Source organism: Cotesia typhae, unplaced genomic scaffold (genome assembly GCF_013202065.1).
Source record: "Cotesia typhae breed Kobodo isofemale line unplaced genomic scaffold, CoteBio_Ctyphae contig_17, whole genome shotgun sequence".
Classification (NCBI taxonomy): domain Eukaryota; kingdom Metazoa; phylum Arthropoda; class Insecta; order Hymenoptera; family Braconidae; genus Cotesia; species Cotesia typhae.
Window position 1 is genome coordinate 1134124 of NW_027423724.1, and position 22101 is coordinate 1156224.

The 22101-nt window shown below is 33.8% G+C and overlaps 1 protein-coding gene across 1 annotated transcript in view; it reads left to right on the plus strand.

Moving 5' to 3' along the window:
- The window catches only part of Ninac (STKc_myosinIII_N_like and MYSc_Myo21 domain-containing protein ninaC), a 1002000-nt gene that overhangs the window by 754128 nt on the left and 225771 nt on the right, over nucleotides 1-22101 (plus strand). Inside the window, 1 exon segment of the mRNA XM_074259010.1 lies at nucleotides 4072-4334. Coding sequence (XP_074115111.1) covers nucleotides 4072-4334 — 263 coding nt within the window.

Genomic DNA, 22101 nt, shown 5'->3' on the forward strand with positions numbered 1-22101 from the left:
GATTAGCTGCTTCTAATTCTGATATCCTCTCTTCCAGGGCAGCTTGGACATTAACAACGCATTGCATAGCCGTTTCGTAGGCGTTGTTCTTAATGTACGAATCGTCTGGTGGGATCTCGACCTTAGACAGGATGATTTTTTCGTGCTCTGCCTCAAACTTTTCCCAGTTGGTCTTGAGCATCAACAGCTTTGCTTTGGCCACGTGAATGTTAAAAGATTGATGAGTTTCGGCCTGAACTTCCTTCTGCAGAGACATGATGAATGTGTACTTTGACTGCTGCAGCGACAATCTAGCCTGAAGTGCTGACATCTTTGAGAATTTGAGTGACAAGACTTCCCGCAGCACTTAGTGCTCCGCAATGCGCAAAGTAGTGAAACTCAATCTCAAACAATGTTGTGCACTCTCAGAGATAAGTCTGGAGATGTCACTTAGTACTACCCAAGTCGAGAGAAGATCCGGCTCGAGGGACCATAAAAATGTTCGGTTATAATACCGGCACCTTCTCTCAAACCTGGGTAGGTTTCTTACGATTGTAATTCTTTGTTGGTCTTGAAAAAGACCGTTATAATCAAGACTACGTAGTAGTCTTGAGATGACTTGTTAGTCACACGCTCTTAAATAAGAGCCTTGAGTAGTCTTGAGAAGACTTAGTTGGTTAGTTCTGAAAAGAACTGTTGAAGTTTTAGTTCTAAAAAGAACTATTTAAGTTTTAGTTCTAAAAAGAACTAATTTAACGATGCCAGTCAGCGTTTGGTGTAGTTGAGATGATCCGAGTTGGTCCGATTATTGAGTAGTGGATATACAAGCTTTGCTCGCTTGATATCCAAAGATACTGCACTGTATTGTAAGCCTTGCTCGCTTACTGTAGACTCTTGATTGGCTTCTTCTTCTTCTTCTTCTTCTTCTTCTTCTTTTTCGCTCAGAGGATGGAAGTGGACTGTGAGGCAGCTCTCCTCGCTGCCTCTTTTAAATAGTCTTGTGATTTGGGAGGGGATTTAGTTGGGTTAATTCATTGGCTCGCTAGCTCCGATGGACTGCGTGGGGGTTTCGAAGGTAGCGGCCCAATGACAATTTAGAATGATTTCCCACTATGAATAGAATAATTTTCCACTAGCTCTCTCGTTATGGTCCGTGCTTTTGTTAGTACCATGACTAGCTCTCTAGTCATGGTCCGTGCGATTTTTGATGCCAATTGATGATTTTGGCCTTTTTCAACACGACGGTTCGGAAAATTTCGGGCGACAACGTTCGCAGGAACGAAAGGTTCTTGACGAACGCGCCGAACGATCGCTCAGTCATCACGAGGATTTGTTGCGCGACGACGACCTTGGCCAACTCGTCGTTGATAACCACCGGTTTCCAAATACCGATTGTATGCGCGAGATACGACAGATGAACTAACGTCCATACGATCCCCGACTTGTCGGTAATTGTACCCTTCTTCCACTAGAGTCACTATCTGAGCGACTTGTGGCGCGGATAAATGCCGCCTAGGCATTATGAAAAAAAATAAAAAGAAAACTAAAGTTTGCAAAAACTCAGTTAATTTGCTTTTCTAAAAATTAAAAAATACGGTAGTTTTGAGAAAAACTGTTGATTGGCTCGATTACCAAGAAAGCAGGTTAGTTTTAAGAAAAACTGTTCTTTTTTAGACACTGTTGGAATTCGCACGAAAAAATTATTGTCCCAATATTCGTAGTATAACGAATATTCGACTTGCCTTGGGGGTATCAACTTTTAATTTATTCAATTAATTTGTGACTAGGAAACTTAAAGTGCGGAAGAGTAAAATCGGTGAGAAAGTGAGTCCCTACATTTTTTTTGATTTGGGCCAATTGAAAAAAAATTAAAAAAAAATTTTTTTTTTTTTCTCAAAAATTTTCGATTTTTTTTTTTTTTTTTTTTTCCTTAAATTTTTCAAGTCACTAATACAGAATTGAGAGAAAAATGAAAAAAAAAATTTTTTTTCATTTTTGATAAAAATTATGACACTTTCAGAGCGAAATTCTTGCTCCTTTAATTTTTTCAAAAATTCGATCAAGTGGGAAAAAAAAACGGTTGGCTGGATTGAATTGAAACTTTGTAGGGTTTTTGTGGGTATATTGAACAGTAAGAGGCACACTTAACGTCAGTGGTTTCCGCAATATTTTTGATTGGGCGCTTGATTTTCCAAAAAACGACAAAAAGCCCTTTTTTGGATGCTTTTTCAAATTCATGTAATGATTGAAAAAAAATTTTTTTTTCAAAATTCAATTGCCAATCCTTGTAGAGAATTTATTCAAGCTTTTAAAACCAACCTCAAAATTTCTGTGCAATCATTGGTTGCTGAGATATTGGTAATCAAAGACAAAATGATCTTTTTTCATTCAAACATCGATATCTCAGCGAGAAATGCTCGCATCGAGATTTTAAAAAGACGAAATTAAATCTGAATAAACAAGCTATCCGGTCCATATGGAGGTTGAGTCGAAAAAATTTTTTCCACGTCCGTAGATTAAAAAAAAAAACCAAAAAAATTTCGAAAATTTTTTTTTCGGTGGTTTTCTTATGATTACTCGAAAAATATTTTCAAAAAAAAATTTTCAAACTCAGATCCAAAAACAAAACACTTAGAGCTACAATTTGCTTTTTTTTTATTTTGCTGTACGACCATTTTTGTATAAGTTACAGCCTGTTGAAAATCCCCCAAAAATTTGGATTTTTTTCTGCTCCCTTAATTTTTGTGAGAAGTGTAATAATTTTACAATTAATCCATGTGCGTGTTCAATTATATAGTTTGTGATTAATAATACAAATTGTGGAAATTTTTAAATCTTGATTAGGCCCCCGATATAACTGACAGTTAAACCGCTGATAGTCCACTCAACAATCTCTGAATATGCCTAACAATAAAACCAAAAAATTCACTTATTCCAATAAATTAAGTAAGGATCAATTGTACTCTGCTCACATCCATTAGATATGTTGTAGTCTTTTAGCAAAATTCGTCATTTCATGAGAAACCCAGGCATTTCCCGAAACGTCGACGTTTTGTGAAAAATTATAATTTTCATCAAATGACCACTCGACTCTGGCATATCGTAGTTAAACCAAGTAACACAATCAGGCGCAGCTGAAAGTTTGATGTTTCATGTAATGCCTGTAAAGTGTCAAATATTATGTAATTAAAAAATGGATCAATTAAAAAACAACTTTTTTTATTCTTATTATACAAATCAATAATTATATTATTTTGTCAATCTACTTTATCTTATTTTGTTAATTTATTCTTTTTATTATACTTATTAGCACACGGTCCACTTTTATGACACCTTGGATTGCATTGAAGCTTAGACTTAAAACACAGACATCTATTTGTTTGACATTGATTTTTTGAAGGTTGACACGAACATTTTACGAAGCCTTGCCCTTTAAACAAGGATTGTGCAGCTACTGCTTCTCGAATTGAAACAAATGTATTTACGTCAACTTGTTCAACTTTGAGAAAACTAGACGACGCTTTTTTTAGTCATTCTGATTAAACCACGATTTGATCAGTCCTGCTGTTGTTCCAACCTGATATACACTGTTTTTGACATCAGTAACTACAGCGACTATATTCTGTGGGTCTCCCGGACTTCTGTCAACTTTATCAACATTGACTAGTACACAATCTCCAACATTTACATCTGGCAATATTTTTTTTCGTAACTGTTATCATGCTTTCAGCTTTGAATGCAACTTGAAAATTTTTCACAAAACATCGACGTTTCTGGAAATACCTAGGTTTTTCATGAAATGACGAATTTTGCTAAAAGACTACGACAGATATACAAATAGGAATACAGACGTAATCCTCGTGTGGGAACTAGAACAATGTACTTGAAGCCGATACACGACATATAAATTGAAATAGGTATTGATATGTATTATTAACCGAATTTTAAAGTTTAAACAACTCATATCTTGTTATTGACTTGAAATCGATTTTCCGATAATCTGTTAGCACTTAAAACATACTTGGATAATATAACCGGAAAATTAACTTGAGTTTAGCTGTATTCAGAAACTTATCTTTTTATGTTACACAGATACCAGTTTCTTGCTTTTGACTTTGGAGAACAAGTAGATATTTCTCGGGAAAACTGTCGCTTACTTCTAATAAGATTGAAAATGGAAGGATGGATGATTAGTCGATCGAAAGTATTTTTAAAATATTACAACGAAGAGTATCTATCAAGATTGTATGAAACCCAAGTACGAAAAATAATTAAAATTCAAAGTATGCTGAGAGCTTTTCTAGCTTGCAAAAAACTCAACAAAGCAGCGCAGAAAAAAAAAATAAATGGTAAATGTTCACATTCAATAATTGTTTCATTATAAACATAGTGTTATAACAGTGTTTTAAGAATATATACTTTTACTGTTCCAATAAAATTTGATACACTCTACATAGTGAATATTAAAATTTTTTAGATTTCTTATTGTGCTTTTCATGAATCACAGATTTTAATACAGGCTCAACAATAAGTTTAGCGTGTGCGGATTTTTCCGGTTCAGGCATATGCGGTTATGGATCAACTTGTGCATTATTGCAGTGCATTTATTCTGTGCCTAACTGATGACATTAGCACTGTGACACGTGGAAACCGTAGAGATAATCCACGTCAGTACAGTCGGCTACTGGAGCAATCTTCGACGCTGTTGAAGGAATCATTTCTATGACCGCTGAGACCCTCGTCTGTCGAATCATTGTACGGGCAAGCTAAGACTAAGCACAATCTGCTTGGTCAACTTCGTCGACTACTGACTATATAATTGAAAATCATTTTACCTGCATGGTTACTAGGGTGGGTCAAAAAAATCGAATAATTTATTTTTGACTTTATACTCTGAAAAATAGGTTCGTAGACACCTAAAAAGAATTCTCTCCAAGTATAAGCTCTTAATTATAACGGGAAGGTCCTCCGCTTTGCGGGTTTCTAATTTTTTCGAATAATCAGATAAAAAAATTTATATCTCGCTTCCAACTGCTTGGAAAAATATTCCGTGGCATAGATTTTGTGAGAAATTGAATGCTTTACAAAAAAGGTCTCTTATGACTTTTTCAAAAACTCAACCGATTAAAAGATATTCATAGTTGAAGTTTGGCTATTTTAAGGAAAATATTCGTTTTTATTATGAATTTTATAAGTCGATGAAAAAAATTATTTCGGATTGCGGAACTCATGATTTTGTAGGAAATTTACTGCTCTACAAAAATGGTCTCTTATGATTTTTGATTAAGTGAAGCCGTTACGAGATATTCATCGTCAAACATTAACGAATATCAATATTTCCAGTTTTTGATCAATAATTCGATAAATTTTAATTTAAACTATGAGTTTCAGGAAAATTTACATAAATTTGAGTTTCGATCGATAAAGAAATGTTATAAACAATTTTTTTAATATTGTTTTCAGTCTTGAGCAATTACAAATCTTTTAGCTTTAGAATCTGTACCTTCACGAGTATTAACAGCTTCAACAATACTTTTTTTACTTCTAATGGAACGCCATCGTCAAACAGTGATAAAATGGCAAGTTCATCGCTCAAATACCATAAGTGCGAAATCATTTTTTCACACGTAGCTGAAGAAATCAAAGGATTGATATGTTTGTACTCCAATAAATTTTTCATAAACTGCAAGTCATGATAAGCAGCAGTTGTTGCAGAAGTTGATGAAAACCAAGCTTTTAAATACAATGTGACTATAAAAATACAGAAATGACGAAGACCATGCAATTCTTTCTGAGAGAGTTTGAATTCATCTCTGAATAGATACATTTTCAAACTATAAATGGCCTTAGCCATCCATCTAGCATGATGAACAGCACCAGGACGTTTGAAAGAAATCTTTTCTTGAGGCATTTCTCCAAGGAAAATCAATGATAATTCCAATAATTCTTTATCTAACTTATTATAACATTTCTTTATCGATCGAAACTCAAATTTATGTAAATTTTCCTGAAACTCATAGTTTAAATTAAAATTTATCGAATTATTGATCAAAAACTGGAAATATTTATATTCGTTAATGTTTGACGATGAATATCTCGTAACGGCTTCACTTAATCAAAAATCATAAGAAATTATTTTTGTAGAGCAGTAAATTTCCTACAAAATCATGAGTTCCGCAATCCGAAATAATTTTTTTTCATCGACTTATAAAATTCATAATAAAAACGAATATTTTCCTTAAAATAGCCAAACTTCAACTATGAATATCTTTTAATCGGTTGAGTTTTTGAAAAAGTCATAAGAGACCTTTTTTGTAAAGCATTCAATTTCTCACAAAATCTATGCCACGGAATATTTTTCCAAGCAGTTGGAAGCGAGATATACATTTTTTTATCTGATTATTCGAAAAAAATAGAAACCCGCAAAGCGGAGGACCTTCCCGTTATAATTAAGAGCTTATACTTGGAGAGAATTCTTTTTAGGTGTCTACGAACCTATTTTTCAGAGTATAAAATCAAAAATAAATTATTCGATTTTTTTGACCCACCCTAACCATTGGTTACATTCGATAAAATTATTTTTCACTCAATCTGGATAAGACTCAATGCTACAGGCCTATGAAACCAATAAAATTATGATAGATGATACGTAAACACTACAGTTCTTTTGCAGAATCACTTAATTGTTCAGACAAAGGTGATATTCATGGCTTAAGTTGAAAATTGATATAGATGTTGAAGGTTTTTAACATGTAATTAAGTTATCACTTCATTTCATAGTCGACAACCCAGATTTCATATGACATTCTTATAATTTGTTATAATAACTTATAATAACTACCCAAAATACATTACACGAACGACTTATCAACATTATGATTATTGAATCAAAATCAAGAGAAAAATTTGAAATTTTAGCGGAAATACCTAAAATAAACTCCTGTTTACAAAATCTATGAAAATCAAATCAATCGTCTCACCCCAAAATATCTTAAAAAATGTCCAACAACAGCTCCTCCCAAAAGCGGAACTCAAAATTCTAGTTTTAAAAAATTCTTCATAAAAATAGATTTTTTGCACATCCTACTATATATATATTAGGGTGTGCCAAAACGTAACTTCCATGAAAAATCTTTTAAAATTAAAATTTTGAGTTCCACTTTTAACAGGGGCTGTGTTTGCACGTTTCCTGAGATATTTGGCGGTGAGACGATAAATTTGATTTTCATAAAATTTTTTTACAGAAGCTTAGTTTAGGCATTTCCGCTGAAAATTCAAAATTTGGTCGAAAGTGCCAAATTGAATCTCCTCTTAAAAATTCTATGAAAATAAAATCTATCGTCTTACCCCAAAATATCTTAGGAAAGGCCTAAACACAGCTAATTTCAAAAGCGGAACTGAAAATTCCAATTTTAAAAGGTCCATCAAGGAAGTTACATTTTGGCACACCCCAATATATATGTCAGAGAGGCAGGAGTTATTGTTGGGGATTCAGTATTTTGTGATTCACTCATTTTTATTATTACAATTAATTAATATTCACAATTACAAAAAGATCAATTATTACGAATGAGTAGATAAACTCGTACAAGGTTAAGTTAATTCAGGCCGCAAACAATATTAATAATATCTTGCGATTGACCGAGACTTAGGAAATAACGAATTCGCGATCACCAGGACGTCCGTTCGATCTCGATCTCAAAGCAAGAATGTCTTTTCAAAAAACTATTCTCAAATAGTCTGCCTGCTGCACATTTCTCTTTTCCTTATTAATTTTATGATACCCCTATCGTCCTGGGATCCCGACTACGTTGACAACCATGTGCCTACCTAGGCCTAAGCCTACCGCAATAAAACATTTTAGTTATATCTTATTTTACAAAATATTAAATTAACAATACATTTCTTAAAATATCTAAAAAAATAGAAATATCCTAAAGAATCTTCTCATCGCTTCGTCAGAAAATACTCCACTGTACTTTACTCTCCGACACGGCCATTCTGACAATCACACGCCCTCGGGTGTATCTAAAACATTGAGTTACAGTGGTATTTTAGTTTTTGATCTTGACTGACCTCGCTTATCATAAAACATTTTACAATAGGTAAACTACATAAGAAAATTTCAGAAGTCCTTTCCAGTAACAGAAATCCATTAATCATTTATTATACAAAGGAGTTAACGTATAGTACTCAAGAGATCGAAATCCGTCAATCATTATTCCTTATCATCCAATCATCAAACATCATTTCATTTTTTCTCCACCAATAGACCTTTGCACTATCTCTAGGCTACCCTGTATACCACATACAGTATCCAACACATCTTGTAGTTGCCACAACTACCTGCCGTCACATCATCAGCTGCCCATCGCACCCTGATCAAACTAACATTAGCCACTAATTTAGTTTGCAGTTGCGACTACACACTGATGCATGTGCGTGATCAAGAATACAAAAACAATTCAGGTCCACGACCTACAGCCATCAGTGCGCCACGTCATTGGTGGTCTCTCTTTCTACCAAAGTCCCTATTTCAGGACCCGCATCAACAGTCTCTCCTGCACAATTTTCATTGTCCGAGCAGACATCCAATTCAATAGGAATATGATTCTCAGGCATTTCTCTCAACTTATCATGACTATACTTAAAACTCCTATTATTACTCAAAGATTTTAGTTTGTATCGATCATTATCAAGTAATTCTGTTACCACAAATGGACCTCTAAATTTTCTGTCAAGTTTCGTCTGATTACGTTCTTCATTTCTAATTAAAACATGATCTCCGATCTTAAATCTATTGACTTTAGCTTTATTTTTATCGAATCTAATTTTCTCATAATTAGCATTCTCTTCTATACTATCGATCGCTCGTTGTCTTACATTAGAGATATCAATTTCTTTTTCGTTGTCATCAACTAACAATCCATAAGGTCTTGTTTTCTTACCGATTAATAATTCTAACGCACTAGATTTGGTAACACGATTCAGGGTTGAATTTAAAGCTAACTGGACTTCACCAATGGCCTCTTGCCATGAGCGATTATTAGATTCAACAGTAGTGAACATATTTTTTAGCGTACTCATCACACGCTCTACTTGACCATTTGCCCGACTAGTACCTGTAGCTATTAAATGCAAAATAATATTTAAAGATTCACAAAAACCTTTAAAGTCTTTTCCAGTAAAACATCTACCTTGATCGGCAATCACACGAGCTGGGACTCCAAAAATAAATATTGCAGCCTTTAAAGCTTTGATAACACTATGACTGTCAATTTTGCGAGTATGATGTAAATAGACATATTTGGTAAAACCATCAACAATAACAATAACGTATTCTTTGGTATTATTTTTACCACTCAATTTACCTGTAATATCTATATGCACAGTATGCCAAGGTATGCGGGTCTTGGGGATGGGATGCAACTCAGCTTGAATTTTACTTGAGTGGGTTTTAGAGAGTTTACAAGTAATACAACTGTCAACAAATTTACGTACATATTTAGACATACCCTCAAACCAGTAATATTCATAAACTTTATTGAGTGTTTTATCCCAACCCAAGTGCATCACAGACTCATGTACGTGGTTAATAACGGACCACCGAAAAGCTCGAGGTACGATCGGCAAACAGATGGTTTCACCTTTACTTTCTATTTTTCGGTAAGGCGTACCGGCTCTAATCTCGTAAGATTTTGAGAGGTCTTCCGATAGCTCATCATTATGTAATTTAGTGACTATTTCCGAAATTTCTGAATCACGCCGTTGTTCGGCAAGGAGCCAATCAATTGATATTTCCGCGAGTTTTACACGTTTCTCTTCAATTTTATTAACTTGTTTTGACAAATCAGGCAAAGGATTTCGAGAGAAGAAATCCGCGTGAGCCATGTATTTGCCTTCTCTATAAACTATATTGAATTGAAAAGCTTGTAAATAAGCCCACCATCTATGTACTCTATCGTTAAGGTCAATCTTATTTTGGGAAGACTTTAAAGAATTGCAATCAGTCACAACGGTAAATTGTCGTCCGTGTAAGTAATGCCGAAAGTGTTTTTTTATTGATTTAACAACAGCCATAGTTTCAAGTTCATAGGAATGATACCTGGACTCGGCTGGACTTGTTCTTTTACTAAAATATTCAATAACTTTATTTTTACCATCTACTTTATGCATAAGTATTGCTCCGTACCCATCGGAACTGGCATCGGTATGCAGTTCTATGGGATAATCCGGGTCAAAAATAATTAAAACGGGTTCATTGGTTAAAATACGAATTACTTCTTGTAGAACATTTTCATGTCCCTCAGTCCATTCAATATATTTTTTACCTGAGGTGAGTGCATATAAAGGTTTCATAATTTGTGAAAATCTCGGGACAAATCGTCGGAAGTATGACGCAAGGCCAATAAACTGTCTAAGCTGGGTAACTGTCCGAGGAGCGGGTAACAACGTTAAAGAATTTATTTTACAAGGGTTTGGACGAACTTCCCCATCTTTAATTTCATACCCGAGATATGAAACAGATGTTTTAAGGAAAGAACATTTTGAAAAATTAAATGAGAATCCCGCATCTATAAGAATTATTAATACCATTCGAAGTCTTTCAAACGCTTCCTCTATTGTATCCGCAATTACTAATACATCGTCTAGGTAAACTACAACGTAAGTATACGCGAGCTCACCTCGTGCTTTTAAAATTGCTCTTTGGAAAACAGAAGGAACTTTTTTAAGCCCAAATGGCATTGTTAAAAATTCAAATTGGCCATCAGGAGTGACAAATGTCGTACGTTCTATAGATTCTGGATGTATGGGAATCTGATGGAAACCGCTGGCCATATCTAAACTAATATAAAATTTAGCTTTTCTAAGTCGCGGTATCTGATCTAAAATAAGCGGCAAAGAAAATTTATCTGCTATCGTGTTTTTATTTAATTCACGATAATCAACGCATAAGCGGTCTGATCCATCTTTTTTCTTAACTAGTAAAATAGGGCTAGCAAACGGTGAATTACTAGGACGAATAACATTCGCTTCAAGCAATTCATTAATTCTTTTTCTAACTATTTGTTTCTCTTCTACACTAAGTCTATATGGCCTTCTCTGTACCGTAATGCTCGGATCAATTAAACGTATTTCAAGTTCACCAGCGTTAACGTGAGTACGAGGGAAGCCTGTGATAAAAGAACTTTCGTATTCTTTTAATATTGAAACTAATCTTATTTTATCGTCTTTATCAACATCGGTATCAACGGTATCAAAATTGATGATTTCAACTTTACTACATTCATTTATGACTTTAGATTTACCGATATTAAAATTAAGTTGGGAAATATTTACTTCAAATCCCAAGCTTAAAATTTCTCGACCAATTAAAATATTATCGTTCAAATATTCATCCGGGACAACGTGAAAAAGAATCTCTAATGTAAACGAATTCATAATAACGGTAGACAAAATTTGCAAATTACAATTTACTGCAACATTTCCGATACCCTTTAAAATTACTAATTCGTTGACTCTTCTTCCCGAGAACTTGAGAGCAATCGATTCTTTTATTAGTGAGCATTCCGCTGCCGAATCAAAACAAAATGGAAACGACTCACCAAGATGGTTCAGAATACCCGTAGGAGCTGCTACTATGCACAGATTTACACGACGTTCGACGCCACCGTTGTCCTTGTTGTTTCCTGGACCGCTACGACCGCTGCCTGAAGCCGTACAGTTTGGCGCAATATGGCCAGCTGCTCCGCATTTGAAACACGTCACAGGACGTCGATGACGAGGGTGATCCTTGGCTGCCATGATAGTTACTGCTTTGCTCTACGTGTTTCTTCTTAAGTTTAGGACACTCAAACTTCTTGTGACCTATTTCTCCACAAAAATGGCACTTCACTGACACCGCTGGCTTGAAACGCTTTGAATTCGGTGCAGAAGAGTTATCTGACGCTGACACGGGTCTTTTACGAGTGTAGGAAAAGCCTCGCATTTCACTCAAAAAGTCAACTTCCGTTTTGATGTCGGTAGTCAATGCCACGCGCTCCACCCGATTGTCAAGGTGAGTCAATCGCGCAAGCACAACCACATTGATAATTTCATCGACCGATAAAGACCTCCAGCGAGCCTTCAGCGATGATCGAAGTCGAATGCCGAATGCACCGACACTTTCATCCTTGGTTGGTAACTCCTGGTGAAGTTTCAACATTACCGCTGTCGCAGTTTCCTGTCCACGAAAACGTGACACGAAAAGTTCTTTTAATTGCGGCCACTGTATACCCAGAATTGCTACTTGAGACAGCCACTGAGCCGCTGAGCCTTCCAAAGCTTTACTAAGCGCCGATATCAATCCGCTTCCTTGGAGAGAGTTTTCCAATAGGCACAATTCCGTTGCTGAACACCATGCAACAGGATCCGATCCCGCACTCTCTGGATTGAACCGCGGTAAAGAAACAATATTCTTTGTCAAAGACGGCTTCGGTAAAAAATTCTTCATAAGCTCGAAAAATGTATTCCACTGATCGGGTGCTGGACCAGATGGAGACGATCCCACTTCTGATGTCAGAGAGGCAGGAGTTATTGTTGGGGATTCGGTATTTTGTAATTCACTCATTTTTATTATTACAATTAATTAATATTCACAATTACAAAAAGATCAATTATTACGAATGAGTAGATAAACTCGTACAAGGTTAAGTTAATTCAGGCCGCAAACAATATTAATAATATCTTGCGATTGACCGAGACTTAGGAAATAACGAATTCGCGATCACCAGGGCGTCCGTTCGATCTCGATCTCAAAGCAAGAATGTCTTTTCAAAAAACTATTCTCAAATAGTCTGCCTGCTGCACATTTCTCTTTTCCGTATTAATTTTATGATACCCCTATCGTCCTGCGATCCCGACTACGTTGACAACCATGTGCCTACCTAGGCCTAAGCCTACCGCAATAAAACATTTTAGTTATATCTTACTTTACAAAATATTAAAGTAACAATACATTTCTTAAAATAACTAAAAAAATAGAAATATCCTAAAGAATATTCTCATCGCTTCGTCAGAAAATACTCCACTGTACTTTACTCTCCGACATATATATATATATATATATATATATATATATATATATATATATATATATATATATATATATATATATATATATATATATATATATGTCGGAGAAAGAGTGGTTCGGGCATCGTTAGGGTCCTTTGGATCATTATCAGCCATCTTTATTTATTTTTACAATAATCAAATATAATAAAGACTTTGATTTAAAATATAACGTACACTAACTCGTACAAATAATAAATTTAATTACAAATATTCTACTGCGATTGATATAACAGTTAAAGACGTTTTGGGAATAAGACCGAGAACGAATCTGGGGTAAGCAGGATGTATGTGATCCTTACTTGATCAATGCTCAACGAGAACTACTCTCCCAAGTACCCTAAGTACTTATTCACTCAAAAATTATTTCGACAGCCCTTATTGTCTGTCGATATTTCTAACTATATACTTTTTACTTCTATCCTGTGACCTCGGCTACGTTTGGTGACCATTGTCACTCCGGACTTAAGCCCATCGTTATAACCATAAAAAATATAACTAGCTTAAATCATAAATAATATCTAAATATTCTATGCTTTACGATTTTGCTTAAAATTAACAGACAAACTAAAATATTGGGAATTTCCAATCTCTGGGAAAACCCAGCTCGATATTATCTCCGACATATATATATATATATATATATATATATATATATATATATATATATATATATATATATATATATGTAGGAATTATTGTTGTTGTATAAATGATTTAATTCACTACGTAAAAATAACTATTGATTATTTATTATAATTTAATGTGTTACAAAAGAAAAGCGTTGATTATATTTTGAGCTCTAATCTTTGCACGTGGCAATATTGGTAGTAGCTAGCTATTGACTGTCTATCATTTACGAAAATTGTCTAAATAGATAAACGACGATTACAAATGTTTCGGGCGCCGAGTGTCGGCGGAATTAACCGAATGGGTAATTTATATTGTAGGACATAGTCGCTACATATATATATATATATATATATATATATATATATATATATATATGTGCGTGTGTGGGGCATTCCATGCCAACTCATCCTACCTCTTTGGGTTTGCATCTCCGATTTCGCTAAAATTTGGGCATCTTTTTATACCCTTCGTAAAAGGTTTCTATGAAATTTTTCAAATTTTTTCGTTCAGCCAATCGAGAGACATGAATTTTCGAAAATTTTGGGTTTCTTTTTTTTTAAATAGCCATAACTTCGTAAAAATTTGTCCGATGTGGGACTTTTTTTTTCAAATTTCGTGTTTTCTGATGAACTTTTTGAAAAATGTATCCAAAAAATTATTTATTATAAATTTGATCGTTTTTTTTTTCATTCCAATGTTAACACAAGAATTTTAATATTGCTTGTATCCTTCAAATTTTTTCAAAAAATTCTCAAAATTTCTACTCTTCAAAACACATATTGTAAGCCTAGTCTCGTAATGGGATAATAATCGGTTATCATTTTTTTTTTAATTTTTAAATTAATTATTTTTTTTTTCACTATTTGTGTGTTACTGGCGGCTTTATAAGATGAGATTCGAAAAAAATCGTACGTCAATATAATAAATTATTGAAGTCGTAATTTCAATTTCTAAGGTAAATTTTATTTATTACTTTTTAAAGGTTTTTTTTTTTATTTTTACTGGCTTTTGAATATTTTACAAGAATAAGTTTTATTTGAGCAAGAAATTCGTTTCATTATGAGTGATCCATCGGTATTTGGTATAACGCAATGATACATTGTGTACCTGTTTAACTTCAATTCAGAAATGCCATCTCTTATTTTTTTAATCGATCAATAAGGTAGAAACTGCTTATAGCTACTTGAATACTGGAGTATACTCTTCGTAGAAAATAACTCAGCGATTTGACTGGATTCTACTAGCTACCACTGTGAAAGATTCCAATTTAAGGACGATAACAATAACAGTTTTGTCGAATGCACGAAAATTGAAATAGGAATTTATATTAAAATTTTATGATAATATTTGTCGTTCGTTTCATGATAGAAATAACGCCAAAATTCAAATATGAAATTCCGCACTACAACAAGTCAATTATAAGCTATAGTGCATTCATGATTATAATGACTCGTACAATTCGCAGAAATTCAAACTTTACAATTGATATTACATGAATTTTAATGATTTATGATTTTTTTTAAAGATTAGTTAAAAAACCGCTATTTTAAAATGAAAATATTCAGAATCATCAATGACTCACATCAGTCCTTGTGAGAATTCATTTTGGAAATAGCTCGAAAAAGTTTTGAATATCATATTTTTATAAAGCATAATTTTTCCTATAAATATTGTTGGAGATAAATTTCCTGGGTAACATAAGTTTCTGGAAAATTAAAAAAATCCAACCAATTTTTCTAATATTACAGCAAAAAAATAACCAATGATGATAATTCAATTTATCGCTATTTTATTGAGACTTGTTCAAGTGTCATTAGGTACTTTCACGATTTTTCAAGGACTGTTATCAAAACATCATTATTTAAGCGAATGATACTTCAGGGACAGTCCTTGAATTAACGTTATTTACATGAGCGATACTTTGAGGACAATTTCAAAATCAGTAATAATTAAATAATTATAAATAATTAATAATGACTATTATTACGTTTTTAAAATTACGTGTATAAATTCATTGAAATTTTTTTTAGTAATTAAATACCAGGTTTTGACACCGTGGGTAGTCGATCGACCCCCTGTGTGTCGTCACAGATGAGCATACTTCTTATTATTCTTTTATTATTGACTTACCATTATGGGCCCCATAAATCTGCCCCGATAACTCCCTGGGTCTCGAGCCACTTAGCTTCGAAAAGGCGGAAAGATGTCGTGACCCGTCTTTTGGAAAAACTCCTCCAAATAATACCCGTACCTGGGGTTGTTGATGGGAATAACGTCCCCTGTAGGGTGAACCTCTGGGACCTCGATCGGGACCAGCTTCCAAGCTCTGGTGATATCAGTCCAATAGGCAGGGAAGTTGTTGCTGACAAAGATAGTCTGACCCGGTGAACCTCGGCTCGTAGGTGATCTAGGTGAGTCGTCCTCGGCGGTTCGAACCACCCTTACTCGGGGTTCGATCAAGATCTCGTCGTCGGTTATCCGCACTACTGGTCTCGCGTTCCGCACTACTTCCGCTCGCGGTTCGGCTGAAGTTTCGACGGTGATTGTCGGCAACGATAGGTAGAATGGCTGGGCCAAGCGACGACGACCCTCTTGCACCGAGCGACCCGATCTTCGTGACAGTTTGCCATGAGGCATTTACGTACGGGAATTTGGTGCTGGCCGAACGCTGGCTAGCGCTCTTGCCGAAGATTTGGGACCTGGGGATACGCTGATTAAGCGCTCGCCCAGTAGGAGGGTTAGGTTGGCGAAACGCTGGCTAGCGCTTTAGCCGGAAGGTTTTTCTTATATGGGTTGGAACTGCTATAAAGCGCTCCGCACCATAATAAGTGTATTTGGACTATATGTTTTGGTGCAGTTGGTTTATTTTGAAAATAGGATCTGGAGAGGTTCAAGCCTGAGGATGGAGATCACTGCACTCGAGAGTCTCTAGATCTACTGACTTGAATGAGCTCCAGATTAGTTTTGGTAAACATATTTTCAGCCATGTTTGCAGCTCAGGTTACTCCCTGAGAGAGTCATCGAGGCCCGGGTCCCATGCTGACGTAAGGTTTTTGGACTATCCGCGGCCACGGCGACTCTCTGCTGATGCCTTATCGCGAGATTTCCGTTACTCAGCTGCTGATAAAACCACCAGCTAAGCAACGGCTATCTCTTAATGTGCATTCGGAGAATTTATATTGAATATACGTATTTAAAATATAATGTTTATAAAATAGTAAAAAAAAAAATAATTTTAGGCGAAATTCTCAGAACGTAATACCTCCTAACCCTGGAAACTTGCGGTGCTTAAAAAAAAGTGCTCTTCGTTCAATGACTCTATATAAACCAAAGGAATTTAATGAGTTTCGCTTTTATCTTAACTAAACCTGAGGTACCCACAATGGCTGATTTCCTTACGGTCTAAATGCTACAAGCTATTATGAACTTGTTAGCTTACAATATTCGTGAATAGTATATTAGGTTACATTATGTGTGCAATAGATCGCCACTTGTTGTGGTTATAGATAAAAATTAATAATAGTAATAAGCCTAAATGAAGGCTTCGAAATAAAAATATGTCGGAATAATCGACAGTTAGTCGAAAGAGAAATCTAAAATTAATCAAATTATTTTACTCTTGTTATTAAGTATAATATTTGGAATAAAAGGTTGTTCAAATGATCGACTTTGGTCGTTAAATTACTAAGGTAAAATAATCTGCTCAAGTCACTTGATATCTAAATAAAAAGAATGAAAATATAAAATTGATTATTATATTAAGTGACTATTGGAGCGGTTTTATCTAAAACCTAAATCTAAATATAAATAAAATTATAATCGACATTTGTCAATGAATTCAGTGCGTAAAATTAATAATCGTCCTTTGCACTAAGTTATTTGTTGTTACGTCTTAGCATAACTTTTAAATTATTTAATTTTAATCAAGATCATTTAAGATCTATAGATTGGGATCGGGAGTATTTCAGCTGGTTTAATTTTTAGAAATAATAAGAATTTGGTTACGATTAATACATATATTGTAAAATATAAGCAAATAAATGGATGTACGATTAAATACGTACTACAAAAGTTCATAAAAATGAGAGCGTGATACAGAATTAGTGAAAATATGAACATATTACAAAATCTAATAAAACATCAAGAACGTGATGCAAAGTTTAGTTGACACAATATTAAAAAATAATCTTTAACAACATATATTTTAGACGGCTTATTGACTAAACGCTTTGAGATCGATATGAAACGAACTTTACAATACATGTATTATTTGGACAATCTCTTGTAACGGGTTTGAACCGTCTCTTGGTCACCCCTTTGATTAGAATTTATAATTAAGGGCGCCTCTGGAATTTTTATCACGGTTTCCAGAACCGGTCCAAGTAAGAGAGATATCACAGGGTCGAAAGAAATTATAAAATTTGACATAAATAAAAACAATTAAAATTGGCATCAATTATAAATTTATTTTGACAATCTGACAATAATTAAACCTTAATTTAATACTCACACACACACTCATACTTATAAAAGTTACTTATTCCTACGATACCCTCATATGGAGCGTCTATATCGCAGTTTCTATCAAAGTTTCCTATTCCTGCGATACCCTCATATGGAGCGTCTATATCGCAGTTTCTATCATAGTTCCTATTCCGGACGGTACCCTCATATGGAGCGTCTATACCGCAGTTTCTAATTAAGTCGCGCTGTCCACAGGTCCCTCACGCTCTAAGACTCTAGATATGACCCTGGGTGGTCGCCCGGACCGCTGCCCAAGGTTCATACCGTCCTTAGCCCTTTCGCTGTCTACAGGACCCTCACTACGGGACTAAGGAACCTGAAGTCGACTAGGACAGAGGAAGATACCATGACACTAGTCGACAACCTGCTAATCCTAACCTCCTCGACAGCCCGTGAACGAGGAGTATATACTGTGAAATATTTTCCCACACACACACACACACACACGCACAATTCTCAATAAAACAATTTATCTAATACATACTTTGTTACGGTATGCGACTCTTTTGAAAAGCCCACTCGTCCTCTTTGGTCACCCTTAAATTTATTTAAGGCGCCACTGGATTTTTAGACACAGTATCCAGAAACTGGACCAGAGCATGGAGTAAGTTCTACAGGGTCGTGAGAGATTGCTGGGGAGAAAACAGAAACCATCAAAGAAATTCATTTTTCAAGAAATTTTATTTAACCCACCCCATTACAATGATATTCCCCTTACAATTAATTAACACTTAATCCTAAGTCCTATTCCCGTTTATAAGACGGTTTCCTATCAAAGCTCCTAATCCCGACGATACCCTCTTATGGAGCGACCTTATCGCGGTTTCTATCATAGTTACTTATTCCCGACGGTACCCTCTTATGGAGCGACCATACCGCGGTTTCTAATTATTTTCCTCCATTTTTCAATTTTCCATAATTTCCATTTTCCATAATTTGCTATAGTTTCATAGTTTCATCATTTTCCACACGCACCCACAATATAATTATTATCATTCAAACACACTAATTAAAATTTCCATACTTTATTAATTATTTTCTAAGACTATTATTTACTTTTATTTTCCAAATTAAATCTGATTATTAAATTTTCTAAATCCAAATTAAATTTCAATTATTAAATTTTCTCTTGAATAAATTTTCCATTCATTCCCAATCCAAATTCCTATAGCGATTAATTTCTTTTTTAAAATTCTTAACTAATTTACTGCCGTAGTCTTAATAATACAACAATAAATATTTAATACTAAGAGGTCTTCGTATCTCGTATTAATAGATTAAAATTTTATGACAGAGGTCTTAATAATCTGCCGACAAAATATTCGCTACGTCCTAGTATTCTTACAAATTTATTTTAATTTTGTCGATTTTATTACGCCATATTTTATTATAAAATTTTACTTAATTACTTTAATTAATTTCCTTAAAATTAATTTAGTTTCATTTTATTAATTATTTTCTTCGAATTTCATTTTTCCGACTTTTGTAATTTTATTTTATTTACTTGAATTGTTTTAATCTTGTCCAAATTATTTGTCAGAGTCAATTAATTAATTTATTTAGTTTTAATCTCTGAATTAAGAAATTGACAATTGGTTTTATTTCACTCAATTTTAACTAAATTGTTTTATTTGTCTCTGAATAACTGAGTTTATTTTATTTTTGCTAAATTACTTTATTTTACTTTTGTGTTGTTTGAAACTTGAAATTTATTTTATTTTAATTTTGAGGATTATATTTCACCTTACAACGCCTTGAGATTTTTAGTCTCGACCTTGTACGTCCTTTACTCAGCGTTTTAGCTCGAAACAAGATGGCGGACCCTCTCCCAACTTGTGTTGAATTTTTCTTCAAGTGAAATTTACAACTGATTTATTTTCTACTTTTATCTAAATGATTTTAACAATTATTCTAACGATTTTTTATGATTCTAATTTTACTTCTATTATATTTCACACAATCAAAAGTCGTTCCAAATTATTTATATTGATTTTAATTAATTTTAACTTCTGATGATTTTACTAAAATATTTTACTGAAATTATTGTAATGATTTTAATTGACACAAAAATTAACTGATTTTACTCAAACTCAATTACCAGAGATCAAATTTTCACGTGACACCAAAATCATGAATTAACAAACTAAAATAATTCCTAGTAAGATTAATCCAGACTCTGCCTACGTGTTTAATTAATAACCCGAAATAATTCCTGGCATTATTAATTTAATATTTAGTTATTTTATTTCTAACTTGTTCTTAAATTCATTCTTAACTTTATTCGGTCTTTTATTCAGACTTTAGTTCAAGTAACGAGTGTTTAATTATTGACTAAACCAATTGCTTAAATTTTGGCAAGATTAATTAATTAAACTTTTATCTAAAAACTAATGATTGTAATCGAACGCGAAATGGCGATAACCTTCAGCCGACTTAAGGTCTGGCTGATGCCGCTTCACCAAGAATCTATTTAGACGTCTTTATTGTACCTGGAGTTTTCTTGGGTTTTTTTTTCAAAATCCCTCGACGCTTTTACTCCCGGGTTTCTCGTCTTTCCTTGATGAGGTCTTATTGGCAGCACGGTCCTGAATCGCCACTTCGTAGCTTAATTCTCAGACAATATTTTATTCTGGAACACGAAATTGGTATTAGAATATTTCTTAGATAAAGAAGGTCTCGTGTACTCCGTTACAACTTGACTCTAATTTACAATTACTTTAAAATCCAAAATACTCTTTACAACATAACTTCCTGGGAATCTAATTTCCCGGTCCCTAGCTTGACTTCGATAAATAATTTTATTTAAATTCTGGTTGCTTAATTAATAATATCACAGTAGCGTTTTATTCAACCAAAATCTTAGATTAATTAAAATTTACTCGAATTCAAACTGCCTGAATAATCGGCTTATGTCTATTTTGAATTCCAGTCAAGATTTGAGATTTAGTCTTCAACTTGGTAAAAATTTCCCAAGGCTAAATTTTATGTTGATTATTTTTGAAATCATCGTACTGGAATTTGACAAAATTTATTTATCGAAGTTTATTAAACAAATCTTCTTTTATTAATAATTTTGCTCTTGTAAATTTTATTTTATAAATTAATTTACTACTTAACAATTTTAATATTTTAATTTAAGGAATTTATGTCTATGGTAATTTGATTCTAAAATTCTTTGATAATTTTCCAAAAGTAAATTTTAATTATCAGTTTTCATTTTAAATTTTAATTTATTTTACTTGTTGATTTTATTGGTCAATTTTAATCTAACTTGGACAATTTTCTAATTTTAGTTTCTTTTAGTTTTATTTTAATTTCTAATTTGTAATAATTTAATCGACAGAATATCGCTTATATAAATGACGCAGTTAATTCAAAATTGTCGATATCAAAATTTCTGATTTGTAAATTTTAATCTAAATATATTTGACCAATTTTATAATAATGTTACGTCCCGGTTTCCTCACAGGTTTGTAGGTAGACGGTAGAACAACTAGAGCTGGAGATAAAGATGTTACGACCTCCAGAGTCGTAAGTAGAAGGTTCTCGAATTAACTCCGAGATAATTAGCTTCGGTGAATTTAATTAATAAATAACTTTATTTAACTGTTTAAAATACACGTTTAATGAATATGATTTGACAACTGCCGTGAAGTACGTAATAGTGTTTCGTAACCGTAATTAATAGTCTCACGACATGTATAAATTATGAAGAGCCTTAAGTGCGAGACGTTAAGATTATGAAGCCGTAGCAAAAGACAAGCCCCGAACTACCCCTGCACCCTGCATATATCCCCGTTGAAGGGCCGCGCCCTGAGGGGAGTAGGGCTGCGTATCAGGCCCCGAATGTCC